The 13,387-nt window shown below is 31.5% G+C and overlaps 2 protein-coding genes across 2 annotated transcripts; one reads left to right on the top strand and one right to left on the bottom strand.

Moving 5' to 3' along the window:
• The first annotated feature begins 3,587 nt into the window (after nt 1-3,587).
• Nucleotides 3,588-8,448, top strand: LOC107938469 (acyl-coenzyme A oxidase 3, peroxisomal). Its single transcript, XM_041117621.1, has 13 exons — nt 3,588-4,219; nt 4,400-4,517; nt 4,616-4,723; nt 4,860-5,032; nt 5,113-5,212; nt 5,332-5,406; nt 5,515-5,645; nt 5,953-6,088; nt 6,171-6,290; nt 6,888-7,034; nt 7,120-7,224; nt 7,307-7,408; nt 8,031-8,448. The coding sequence occupies exons 1-13, from the start codon at nt 3,654-3,656 to the stop codon at nt 8,268-8,270; spliced, it is 2,121 nt and encodes a 706-aa protein (XP_040973555.1). The 5' UTR covers nt 3,588-3,653; the 3' UTR covers nt 8,271-8,448.
• Nucleotides 8,449-8,541: 93 nt separating this feature from the next.
• LOC107938471 (dnaJ homolog subfamily B member 13) lies at nt 8,542-10,863 on the bottom strand. The gene is made up of 3 exons (XM_016871640.2): nt 10,517-10,863; nt 9,874-10,316; nt 8,542-9,111 (listed from the first exon to the last, which is right to left on the bottom strand). Exons 1-3 carry the CDS (start codon nt 10,679-10,681, stop codon nt 8,673-8,675), a joined length of 1,047 nt encoding a protein of 348 aa, XP_016727129.1. The 5' UTR covers nt 10,682-10,863; the 3' UTR covers nt 8,542-8,672.
• Between the last annotated feature and the right edge of the window lie 2,524 nt (nt 10,864-13,387).

The following is a 13,387-nucleotide window of genomic DNA, read 5'->3' as shown; positions in this document are numbered from 1 at the left end:
CATTTGGTTGAGTTTTGGGAGTATTTTTTGGGACCATCCATCATTTTTCATGCTTGTGATAAGGTCCCTCGGAATAATAATTTGTCTATGGGTTTTGTTGTGATTTGGCATCACGTGGTTGTCACGTGTGGCTCTTTCGAGTCTTGGCGATTCGGGTTCTCAACTCATTTATGAGTTTGTTTCTTAAGAGCTCAGTTTTGGTTGGTGTCCATTGCACTTATTGATTCAGGTCAAAGATGTGTACATTGTCATAGCGGTAATGATCTGCATAGAGGTTCACTGCTTCAAGGGTCTATCGTGATGGCTGAGAGTCCATGACAGCTGAAAGGGCAGTCTGATCCTGCCGGGTTGTCTTATTGCTCTCATTCTAGTGGCAAGGAGGCTTGATTCAAGTAGAGGTGGCAAACAGGTGGGTTTGAGCAGGTTCGGATCAACTTAGGCTCAAGCATATTTTATCTTGAGCTTTTTCAGGTTCGAACATTTTTAGGCTTAACTTTTTTAAATTTAAGCTCTTTTGAATTTAATTTTTCTTGATTTTGAATCAGTTCAAGTTGGCCAGGCTTAAATGCATTTTCTCGAATTAAAATTTTGTATGTAATATTTTTTCTTTATTTGTATGTAAATTTATGATTATATAATATATATTATTGTTTATTTAAATTATTATCTAGTCACAAGTTTGAAAAACTTTTAAATTAACAAAAACAATCTTTGTCATTATTATATTAATAATTTGATGTTGCAATAAATTTTATTTCAATATTGAATTTTGAATATCTTTTAATTTATTTATTTTTGATTAAATTTACTAGTTTGACATTTTGAAATAAAAAATGTATAATAACTCATTTGGCCCTCTAATTTTATAAATAAAAGTCATTTTATCTCTTAACTTAATTTTCGCCTTTTTAGCCTTTAAATTATAATTTTTATCAAATCATCTCAAAATGGATGGAAAAACTTCTTTTTAACTTTTGCTTGCATACATGTGGATTGCATGTGGATAACACGTTAACAACTAATTAATTTTTTTAAAAATTTAAAATAATTATAAATTTATAAAAACATTTTTTAATATTTTTTAAATTTTAAAAATTCAATTGAACACTGATCTGTCATCCATGTGCACGCCAGATCAGTAAAGTTATCAAATATTAACTTTTTCACTAATTTTAAGATGATTTGGTAAAAAATGTACGTTTAAAAATTAAAAGGTGAAAAATTAAATAAAGAACTAAAATGATTTTTTTTGTAAAATTAGAGCGTTAAATAAATTATTATACCAAAATTATATTTATTTGGTAGTCAAATAATAAAAAATTTAATGCCATAATAAAACTTAAATTTAACAAAAATAATTTAACGGTATTCATGCTTTCAACTACTTTACTCGTTGACTATAAAAACACCATCTTTCTTTATAATATTTAACATAATAAATTTAAATTAAATTAATGAAGGAGGGATAAGGCATGCATGCATTTATACAAAGATTTATCCTTATCTTATCCAAAAACTGGTAACTTCTTTATGTGTACGTATGGGCAAAGCAAAATTAAAGTACCTTTCAGCTTTATCTTATGACATGTATATGTATACATATAAAAAAATAAAAAATAAAATTAGAAGGGTTGATGTAGACAACAACCTTCGAATAAATCGAGTGAAAATTTTTTAAATTAATTGAGTTAATGAATCTTATTTTATCATTTTAATTTAATTTAAATTTTTTTCTAATCAAGTTAAGTGAAATGAAATTCGAGTCTAGTCGAATCAAGTGAAATTGTTACAGTATAACTAATTCTATGTTAGAGTACATAAATTTGAAATCATATAAACTTAAATCATCAATTAACTTATGTAGGTTCTCAAAATTATTATTTTAGAAACTTTTTAATTTTTTAATTTCTTTATATATTTTTTATAAATTTTTTAAAAAAATTAAAATTTAGGATTTTTATAAATATTTTGAATTTTAAAAATTATTTTGAAATTTGTGAAAATTATTTTATAATTTTTGTTGAGAGAGGGATAAAGACAAATTTGCTCATTCTTAAACTTGACATGGACAAACAGAGTATCCGCACCAATATGTTATTTAAATTATTCAAGTTATTTAAATTGTAAAATTCAACTTGATTCGAATTCGAAACTCAAATTATTTTTTCTAGTTGACTTGAATAATTTGAATAACTCAATTTGATTAACTCAAAATTTGATTTTTTTTCCGATTTTTTCGAATTGAGTTTTGCTCTCTCCTATGCTCATGGGTCAGGTTGGGTCGAGTTCAAGTTGAGTTTAAGTATGATATTAACATACTTTATACTTATCCAAACTCGACTTGTTCCGATCTGAAATATGACCTTAAAATTTTGTCTCAATCCACTCATATTTGCAAAAGACTAACCAAATCTCATTTTAGGCCTGCCCATATTATTTTTTAGAACTTTTTAAAAACAGACTGAACCGACCTCGAGCCTTGAATGTTTAAATTTAAGTCCGATCTATATTTTAAATAAATCTAATTTCTTTTTTTATCTAAATTTATTTTTCGATCTTAATATATTCACTTAAATTTTTCCATATTTCAGGCCAACCTTTAAAGGAACTCCACCAATGAAAAATTCTATACCAAATCAATATATTTCCAAGGTGATCCCCAACTTCATTGAATTAATCTTGTATATTAATATTATCTAATTAGATTTTTAAGAATTCTGTATCCACATGTTTTTCTCGTGTCGTGTTTTAATAGGCAAGATATTGAAACAGTCACTTTTTCCTATTTGGGCCGACAAGAAATTTATGTAGTCATTGGATCTTAATTGGTAATTGGTACAATTCCAACTATAGTCCCTTTCATGTAGCCCACAACGAAACTTACGTAGCCGATGGAATGATAATGATTATTATTATTTCGTCCTCCAACATTACAAAAAATAATTTTAGTCTTTTATTTAACTTTTTTTTTATCTTTTTTAATTTTAAATTTCGGTTTTTTTATTAAATTATTCTAAAATGAATGAAAAATTAAGTAGACATATGTGAATGTTACATTAAATGCGACCTCAGTTAAGAGTGTTCAAATTTCAATTAAAATCAAATTAATTGACCGAATTGATCTAATTCGATTAATCGGTCGATTAACCAATTTAATTTAGTCAGAGGTCGGTTAATATTTTTTTGGAAGTTCAATTATTGGATAATTAATAGAATTAATCAAGCTTAATAATTAATAATACAAATTATTTGTAGTTTTAATTTAGTCAAACAAAAAAAATATAAATTTCGATTAATTCAATTAACCAATTGAATTAACCAAAATATTTCAGTTTGATTAATTTTTTTGAAAAAATTTTAGTTCAATTAACGATTAAAAAATTAAAAAATTTAATTAATTCAATTAATAGTAATTCGATTCAGTTAAATATTGAAATACTCCAAACCTCAATTGTTAATACTCGTTAAGATTTTTATTTAAAATCCCACCATCTTTTTGTTTTATAGCCAGCAAATAATTATTTCCTTTTATTTTAAAATATTACAATAATAAATTAAAATAGGGTTAACAATTTGTTCTAAATTTTAAATTTAAAAAAGTAGATGGAGTAAATTATAAAAAATAAATAAAAACAAAATTCTAAATGTAAAAAATGTACAAGGATTTGTATCATGTTCAACTCAAATTCATGTCATCTTCTTCAATTTTCTCTGCAAATACTAAGACAGAATCTAGTAAAAATCAAAACCCAAATTCCAAAATGGAACAAGCTTTCAAAAGAACCCAAATTCTCACCAATCATCTGCTCCAATCGTCCCCATCATCCCAAACCCTTTCTTCAAACGCTTGTTTAAGCTACTCACCGCCTGAACTTTCCGAGAACTATGCGTTTGACATTAAGGATATGAGGAAGTTGATTGACCGGCACAACCTGGAGGAACGGGATTGGTTGTTCGGGTTGATGAAACAAAGCAAGTTGTTCAACCCGAAGGTTAGGGGAGGGAAGGTGTTCGTTTCGCCGGACTATAACCAGTCGATGGAGCAGCAACGGGAGATGACGTTGAAACGAATTGAGTATTTGCTTGAAAAGGGGGCGTTTAAAGGATGGTTAACGGAGAAAGGGGAAGATATTGAGATGAGGAAATTTGCTGGCTTTGAGGTTTGCAGTATCTATGATCATTCCCTCTTCACTAAGCTCGGGGTTCACTTCTTCTTGTGGTGCGTTTGTTTTCTCAATGTAGTTTATGTGTATAATAAATAGATTCGGATTTTAAAGTAGTTTATGTGTATTTCGATTCGGATATTAGAATTTACAGATATCTAATCCGTTTTTATCCTACATGCAAACAAAATTATGTAGAGTTAATGGCTTCGTTTAATTGCCATATATATATGCAGGGGAGGTGCCATCCAATTTTTTGGTACAAAACATCATCATGACAAGTGGCTGAGGGACACCGAGAATTACTCGATCAAGGGTTGCTTTGCAATGACAGAGTTGGGGCATGGAAGTAATGTATGTGCTTTGCTAACGGGAATCAATTCTTTTTCTGTGATTTTCTATGCAGTTGTATACATTCTCCTCCTGATTTATTCCGGCATTCCTGTTTTTAGGTTCGTGGTATTGAAACAGTAACGACTTATGATTCAAATACAGGGGAGTTTGTCATTAATACGCCTTGCGAATCGGCTCAGAAGTATTGGATTGGTGGGGCAGCCAATGTATGCTTGTCCAATCAATACCGTTTCTCCCTTGATTGTCTTTTCGATCCGTTCAACTGTTTTTTTATGAACTGGTTTTGCCCATATTCTGAAATGCTATACTTCTGCTTCTTTCTTGTTGCTTTGCCTTTTTTAGCATGCTACGCATACGGTTGTGTTTTCACAGCTATATATAAATGGAACAAATCAAGGGGTTCATGCGTTTATAGTCCAAATCAGGGATGCTGATGGTAACATATGTCCAAACATTCGTATTGTTGATTGTGGTCACAAAATTGGTTTAAATGGTGTTGATAATGGTCAAATCTGGTAATTTGAAACCTAGACTTTTTCACCATGACTTCAATATTTTAAGTTCTAGTCCAAAAGGTTTACGTTCGTGATTTCAGGTTTGACAATGTTCGAGTTCCCAGAGAGAACCTGTTGAATTCGGTTGCTGATGTTTCACCTGATGGGAAATATCTAAGTTCAATAGAAAACCCGGATCAGGTATTCCTATTTGAGATGATTGGTATCTGTTTCTAAAGTTGTGTGCTGTACAAAATAGGGTTCTCGTTTTGTTGGTAATAATATTTTGATGGCTTTTATCATCTGTTGCTTTAATTCAGAGATTTGCTGCATTCATGGCCCCTTTGACAGTAGGTCGTATTAATATTGCTATTTCTTCGGTTTATCAATCAAAGGTATGCAAACCAGCATTGCATATTTTTGTATTTTTGGGATGTGGGGTGGCATGCCACTAATACCAAATGGAAACTTCATTGATATCATGTCATTGCTCTCCCTTTTAGGTTGCTTTAGCAACTTCCATTAGGTATGCACTAACAAGGCGGGCATTTTCTCTCAAACAAAATGAACCTGAGGTCTTATTGCTAGATTACCCAAGTCATCAACGCCGACTCTTCCCTCTTGTTGCAAAGACGTAAGTATATCTTATGGTGCTATAGGTGCTGACTTTGTTTGTGTTTGAATAACTTCTTTTCGGCATTCTTGGATTGAAAATCCTTGTATTTGGAATGTCAACTAACTCAATTATAAGATGTTAGCTTTTATTTAGTTGCTAATTTATTCTAAGTTGTAGCTAGTGATATGTTCACATGGCTATAAAGTTGGTCAAGAGACGTATTGGAATTGCTTGGATTACACTGGAACGAGTAATAATTTTGTTAGAGCAACTGACTTTGATAAATGCTCATTTATTCATTTGCTTTTAATTTTATATGCTGCAGCTATGCTATGAGTTTCGCAGCAAACTACTTGAAAATGCTGTATGTGAAGAGGACACCTCAGTCAAACAAAACCATACATATAGTTTCAAGTTCATTCAAAGCTACTTTTACTTGGAATAACATGCAAATACTTCAGGTGACCAACAAACAATCCTTAATTAAGTTGAATATTTTAACTGTACGCGTCATTACTGAGATTCAATTGTTGCATGGCTCAGGAATGTCGTGAAGCTTGCGGAGGACAAGGATTAAAGACCGAGAATCGTGTTGGTCAGCTGAAAGGTGAATATGATGTGCAATCCACTTTTGAGGGCGACAATCTTATTCTGATGCAGCAGGTAAACAAAAATCTAGATGATTGGCCTAGAAGTTAGGTAATGTCTAAGGTGAGATCTTTTTATGGTGTCCCCTTTTCAAAATCAACGGCATTGGTTAAAAGAAAGAAATGTGGAGACAGTAGCCATTTGATTAAGCTATGCCAGAAACTAGGAAATTGTGCTGGTGACTTGGAACCTGTTAAATCAGTTACCGAATTTGTTGCTTTTCTCTAGAAATCAGTTTTTCTCCTTTAGTGTTAAAACTTGTTGTATTGGTTAAAAGGTAAACTCACTTTTTTTCGATACAAATCCAACGTGGCTTGATCAATGGTAGATTAGTGTTTCTTTTTCTCCTTTTTTATTTCAATCATTGATTTAAAAAGATCCCATGGGATCTCACTATGGGATCTTTAAATAGATGCCACCTAGAAGTTATGTAGATCAATCTTAACCATCTTCCTCGGTTTTGTGTTTAACATCCCAAGGAACAGTCAATTCTAATTTCATCATCTTTCCACTAGGATCAAGTCTACTGATTTATTACTTACGTTGGTGGTATATATAGAAGTATAAGAATAGTAATACACACTATATTTATTGCAACTATGCTTAAAACAGGTCAGCAAGGCTCTTTTTGCTGAATACATGGCAGCTCAGAAAAGAAACAAGGTTTTCAAGGGTCTGGGCTTAGAACACATGAATAAACCCTGCCCTGTCATTCCATTACAGCTTACTAGCACTACCCTCCAGTGCAGTCAGTTCCAGGTAATATAAGAGTATCATTGGTTCTTCGATTCTTAATATACCGTATTAAAATTCCTCGGTGACTCGGACCATTGTGCTATGTTAGATGGATGCCTTGTGCTTAAGGGAAAGGGATCTTTTGAATCGTTTTGTTGCGGATGTCTCAAAATGTAAAGCCAAGGGAGAAAGTAGCGAGCAGGCCTTCATGATGGTGAGGAAGCACTTGTTTTTATTTAAATCGCTATCATTTTCTCAACATTTTAATCTAATTGTCACGTCACTTTGCACTCCAGTGTTATCAGCTGGCACAGGATTTAGGAAAGGCTTTCTCAGATCGAGCAATATTTCAAACGTTTGTCGATGCAGAAACAACTCTACCTGCTGGTTCATTGAAGGTGAGTGCTATTTAATGGTGTTGCTCATACAAGCATCTGACAGTAGCATAGACCTGATTGTTATCTTTATGATTGAAAAGGTTGTTGGACCTAATTTGAATGAAAAACTCTTATCTTCCGATTCCGACTTGAATTGACTTGAAAAGTTAATTGATGCAAGACCTTTTTGCGGGACTTCAATGCCATACTTGAACTTGAACCCTTCGGAAGTCATTTTTCCATTAGACCAATAGCTCATTGTTGTTTTAACCCTAAACTCAAAACAACTCAAACTTGACTCTATAAAGTTCTCTAAGGAAGCCTCTAACTGCCTATCTTGAACTTAAACCCTTCAGAAGTCATTTTGCCATCAAACCAGCGGCTCATTGTCATCTAACCCTAAACCCAAAACAACTCAAACCTAATATGTACAGTTTTCTAAAGCTGTCCCTAACTGTATAGTTTCAGGACATATGGTAGGATGAATATAATCAAAAAATTGCTAATATATAGGATCTTTGCAAATGGAGTTGATTTAAATCCAGGAAACTTTATATGTACCACAATTGAAACCTTAAAAGCATGCTTCTGGTTCTGGTTTTAGAATTTATGTTAAGAGTCTTTTCATTTTCTTCTTATGCAGGATGTCTTAGGTACATTGAGATCATTATATGCCTTGATATGTATCGAAGATGTTTCGTTTCTACAATATGGGTACCTATCAGTGGACAATGGTGCCAATGCGAGGAGAGAAATAACAAAACTCTGCACTGAACTCCGACCTCATGCGCTTGCTTTAGTCAGTTCCTTCGGCATCCCCGACGCCTTTCTCGGCCCCATAGCTTTTAATTGGATTGAAGCAAACGCTTGGTCTTCGGTTTAAGCACTGGTATAGATCTTATACAATCAATTTGAGTTACTGTTTATATTTGAAGCATTAACGATGATGTATAATTCCGTGAATCAGAGGATAACTTTAAATAATGTACCATCAGCTGGTTCTTTAGTTTCTGTGGTACACTGTCAATAATTCAAATATATATATATATATATATTTTTTTTTTGCGGATAAATGGATTCGGATATTTGAATATTTAATTGTTATTTAGTTTTATAATTTTTTGGCCATTATTATAATTTTATTTCTCTTTGTATGGATTAACAAAGAAATTTCATATTTTCTTACTATCAAGCATACATGTGGGGAGCTTTCTGCATAAAAAACCAGTAATTTTTTTCAAGCAGTGAATCAAAAGAACGAAAACAACATTAGCCAATATCAGTCTCAAGGTCCCAAGAGTTTTTTTATTCCAGATTTCTGTTCTGGGGTCAACCGTGTCGGGAACTTGAGGTCGAATTTTATTCTCAAGTTTCCTCTCTTTGAAGGGTCTTTTTGGATCGGCATGCCTTCCCTCGGAACCACTTCTTCATAGCATGGATGTATTACGTTGTGTATCGGAATGGTTAAATTCCTGCCGTCCAGGGTAGTAAGATGAACTGTACAACCGTACAATGCGTCGACGAGGGAGATCTTTTGTGCGACGATCAAGTCGTTGCCTTCCCGAGTAAACACATTGTGTGGTTTTTCTTCGATGATAAAGATAAGATCAGCAGGTATAACATTTGGTCGTTGGTTCCCTTTCTCCGCGAATGTGATTTTCGTGCCTTTCTTCCATCCAGGCCTCACATTGATGGTTAAAATCTCTTCCACCTGCATGATATTGCTGCAATCATAGATAAAATAACAAGTTTACTATTGAATATGGTAACAAATCATGCATTCACACGGAAACAAATTCGGGTCACTGAAACTAATTCCAGTACCTACGGACTACAGAATTGATAGTCCGAATCCCTCGAAGAGACTTGGCTGCACAAACTTAAACAAACTACGAAAACGATCTCCCTAACTTGCATGTTCTCTGCAGACATCAACCGGTTAACTCACTATCAAAGGAACCTCAATAAGAACCGATGTGCACAACCGTCATCCTACATTCCGACATATCTATGTAACCTACACATGTTCTTCACAAACTCGATGTCGAGGAAGGACAGACAGATAAACTAAGGAGAATATAAGTAAAAGCACAATGAGGCCTTTATATTAGCAGTCGAATTACATTTTGCCTCTAATAAAAAAATGGACAGATTTGTCCTAGTTCATTGGATCAAAGAGCAAAATGCTTAATTATGCTGTCAACCACATCAGTTTTTAACTGTAGAAATAGATGAAATTTTAATAAAAAGGATCAGTTTGTGCAAAATGTAATCTAACACCTAATACAAGGACCTTCATGGTAATTTTACCAGAGAACATATGACCTAATCTAACAATGAAAGAATGGACTAATAAACAATAGAGGACTTTGTTGAGGGATCTATGGCATTTCATCAACTTCTCCCGAAAAAGTCGGGAATCCCTTAATTGGAAAATAAACAAAAATCGGGGATCAAATTGAGAAAACAAAAAGATTTTTATTTACCCACTGATATGAACGATCTCTCTAGAGATCTTCATCTTCTTAGTAGTCCCTTTATATAGCTCTTCAAGACTACAAGGCAACCAATTCTCCATTGGAGCAGCTTTTCTTAGTGCACCTTGGTTCGTTGATCCAAAAATATCATCACCAAAAACTGAACCAGAGAACCGTACGCCTCCCCTGCCACCACCGCCGCCGCCAAATATGTCATTGCCGAAAAGTGAACTAGAGAATCTTGTACCTCTCAGACCACCACCAAAAGCACCAAAGAACTCACTAAATATTTCATCAGCAACATTCTGTTGATTGAACTGGAACGTAGTCGGGATTCCATATCCGGTGGAAAAAAAGGAAGCTCCGCCTGATGCCGGCGGTGGCGCCACACCTTTTAAACCCTCTTCACCGTACCGATCATACACTGCTCTTTTCTGAGGATCACTTAGAACCTTCAAACAAACAAAAACACACACACAAAATTAACAAAAAATAACAAACACCCAGATCAGTAAATTAGTACCAAAGATGATTAATCCAATACCAAGATCTAATAAAGCAAAAACTAGGTACCCCATATTATAAAATGAATCAAAGCTAACAAATCTGAACATATGCTTGAATTTAGTACCAAAGATGATTAATCCAATACCTCATAGGCTTCAACGATTTGCTTGAATTTAGCTTCAGCATCTTCATTATTTAATGGGTTCTTATCAGGATGCCATTTCATAGCCAATCTTTTATATGCTTTTTTCAAATCTTCATCGTTTACATTGCTACTTACTTTCAGTATCTTGTAATAATCCAAACCCATTTTCAATCTTTTTCTATTTTCCAACTCTTTTGATCCTTTTTGGTTTCAATCGAAAGGTTAAATTCTTAAAAAATATTTGTATTAGAAATTCAAATTTGTAAAGTAATAATATATTTTAAAAGCAATTCAATCAAGAGTATGATGTTTTGAGATTGGTGGCGGGGACTGCGTATTGTTGAAGGTTCCTGGAATATATATCATCACCTTCCCAGTTCTATGTTCAAAGTACTAGCTGATTGGAATATTTACAGTGGAAGTCCCCAAGATGTGGGTTGAAGTCTAAATTGGTCCTGAACTTCAAAATATTCTAACTTAATCCTTGAATTAAAAATATCGTTACAATTAGGTTTACTGTCAATCTAGTGGTCAGCTCTAAGTGTAATCAAGTCAAACCGAACTCAAAGCTCGACTCATAATTTTAGGTCTAATATTTGGCTTGAGCTAAATTAAACTCAATTTCTAAGCTCGGGTTAGGCCTAAGACATACTTGGACTACTTAAAGCTTGATTAAGCTCTTTTAAGTTGATTGAAATAATCGTTTAATTTTTAGATTTAATTAAAATATTTTAAAAAATTTGATCCATAATTCAAAGAAAGTTAGTGCAATTAATCCTTGCAATTTTCTATATAAAAAACAACTTATTAATTTTATTAAACCGAACACCAAATGTGACTAAATGATTAATAAGTTTAAGTTTTGGACACTCAACTTCAAAAAGTTACAAAATGGTTATTAGCTTATTCGAAAGTTTTTATTTAAGTTACTTGGCTATTAAGTTTTTTAAAGTTTGACTAGTGAGCTTCAAGCAACGATTCGTGCCGAAGATCGAAGAAAAAAATTGTTTAGATTTTGGTTCACAAATTTGTAATGTTCAAAACTGTTTCATAAAAAAAATGAACCGTAAAAGAGAAGAAGAAGAAGAAGAGCTTTCGACTGGTACATATAGTGCAAGTAAAGAAAGTATACAATAGTGATTTTAACAGCCCAGCAACTTAAGTGAAAACTTTCGAATAGTTTAGAGACTTTTTTTTATTTTTTAAAATTAAATGACCAAACTATAAATTTATTAATAATTTAGTGACATTAGCTGTAATTTAGCCTTCTATTAAATTGTTGCGGCATTTCGAAGGAAACATAATTTTTTTACCCACCATATAATTTTTTTAAAATTTTAAAATGTTTATTTATTAATACTAAAAGTTATAATTTTATAAGAAATTGTAAAAGACAATATATATATATTCCAAAATGTAATTTATTTTTTTAATACTAAAGTTGTTCCTTGTAGTCCATTAGAGGAAAATTTTAAAATTAAATTATAAATATAAAAAATAAAATAGAATATGAATATGAATATATTAAAAAATATAAAAATAGAATATATGGTTAATTAAAAAATTAAATAATGTATTATCTTAATTCATTGACCAAAATAATATATGGTTAATTACAAAATTTGCACCCAAATTATACTTTTTTTATTTAAGTATTTAAAGTTTTTGGTTTAAAATGATACATAAACTATTAATTTCGTCTTATTTTATCCCTAAAATATATAACATTCGGGAAGAATGAACTACTTATCGAAGTGCGAATCTTAGGGCAATAGGCTTTAGCCTTAGCTATTCTAAAAATGATAAATTTTATTTTGAAGTCTTTTTAAAAATTAAAAAAATATATATACAAGTTGATACAATGGTAAAATTACACCTTGCATCCTCTTAAATTTATATAATTGCCTCCCTAAAATGATTTTTGGCTTCCCCCGGCATGTATCACATTCTTAATGGATGATATTGTATTTTTAAAAAAAATGAAATGAATTTGATAATGTAAATACCACTTTTTAAAAAAAAAATTCAAGTTCCTATATAACAACAGAGGGATAGTCTAAAGACTAGTTTTGCATTAAAGCTAATTATATATTGACGCATAAATTTAATATCATGTGTAAATGCATACCTTTTTTTTTTTTTGAAAGTTTCACCAGTACAAAGGCATCATAATTATAAGTACAAAATAAATAAAAATATTAATCGTGATTAATTACAATGCACTACAAACGAAGAATCAAATAAAACCTACGCAAAATATACGCACATAATGAAAGAGGCCCACATATCGAAATTATAAACATTCGAGCTTTCAAAATTTAAATCCTCAACCTTTGCTAATAATATTGAAGCTTCATTCGCTATATTCTCACTTTAATTATCAAAATTAATTAATGATTGCTTTTTAATACAATCAATGAATACTTATTTATTAAGAAAAGAAGATGTTATGGTGTTAAAAATTGGGCCATATTTAACCATGATGATAGTGTTTTTTTTTTTTTTACACCCAACTTTTTTATTTAGGTTATTTCTAAAAAAAACCCTAAAATCACATATATTTTTAAAGAAAATAGAGTAGATAAAATAAAAACCACAAAAAATATAGAAAATATGGATAAAATTATAATAATGTAAATTGAAATTAAAAATAAAATACAACTACCAAAAATATTTAACGAACTGTGACTAGCAACCAATCTGAAGGTCAAGGCCGTCATTGACAAAGCAAATATTTAGTTTGAAAAAGTTGATAAACTAAAGATATTTTTATGAAAAAACAAAGTAAAATTGTAAAAGGTTTTTAATAAAAAAAATGCTTAATTTGAGTTATTTTTTAAAAGTATTATAAAAAATTGAATGAACTATATA

Source organism: Gossypium hirsutum, chromosome A01 (assembly GCF_007990345.1).
Source record: "Gossypium hirsutum isolate 1008001.06 chromosome A01, Gossypium_hirsutum_v2.1, whole genome shotgun sequence".
Lineage (NCBI taxonomy): Eukaryota > Viridiplantae > Streptophyta > Magnoliopsida > Malvales > Malvaceae > Gossypium > Gossypium hirsutum.
The sequence above is the reverse complement of the archived record's forward strand: the minus strand, read 5'-3'. Positions and strand labels throughout refer to the sequence as shown.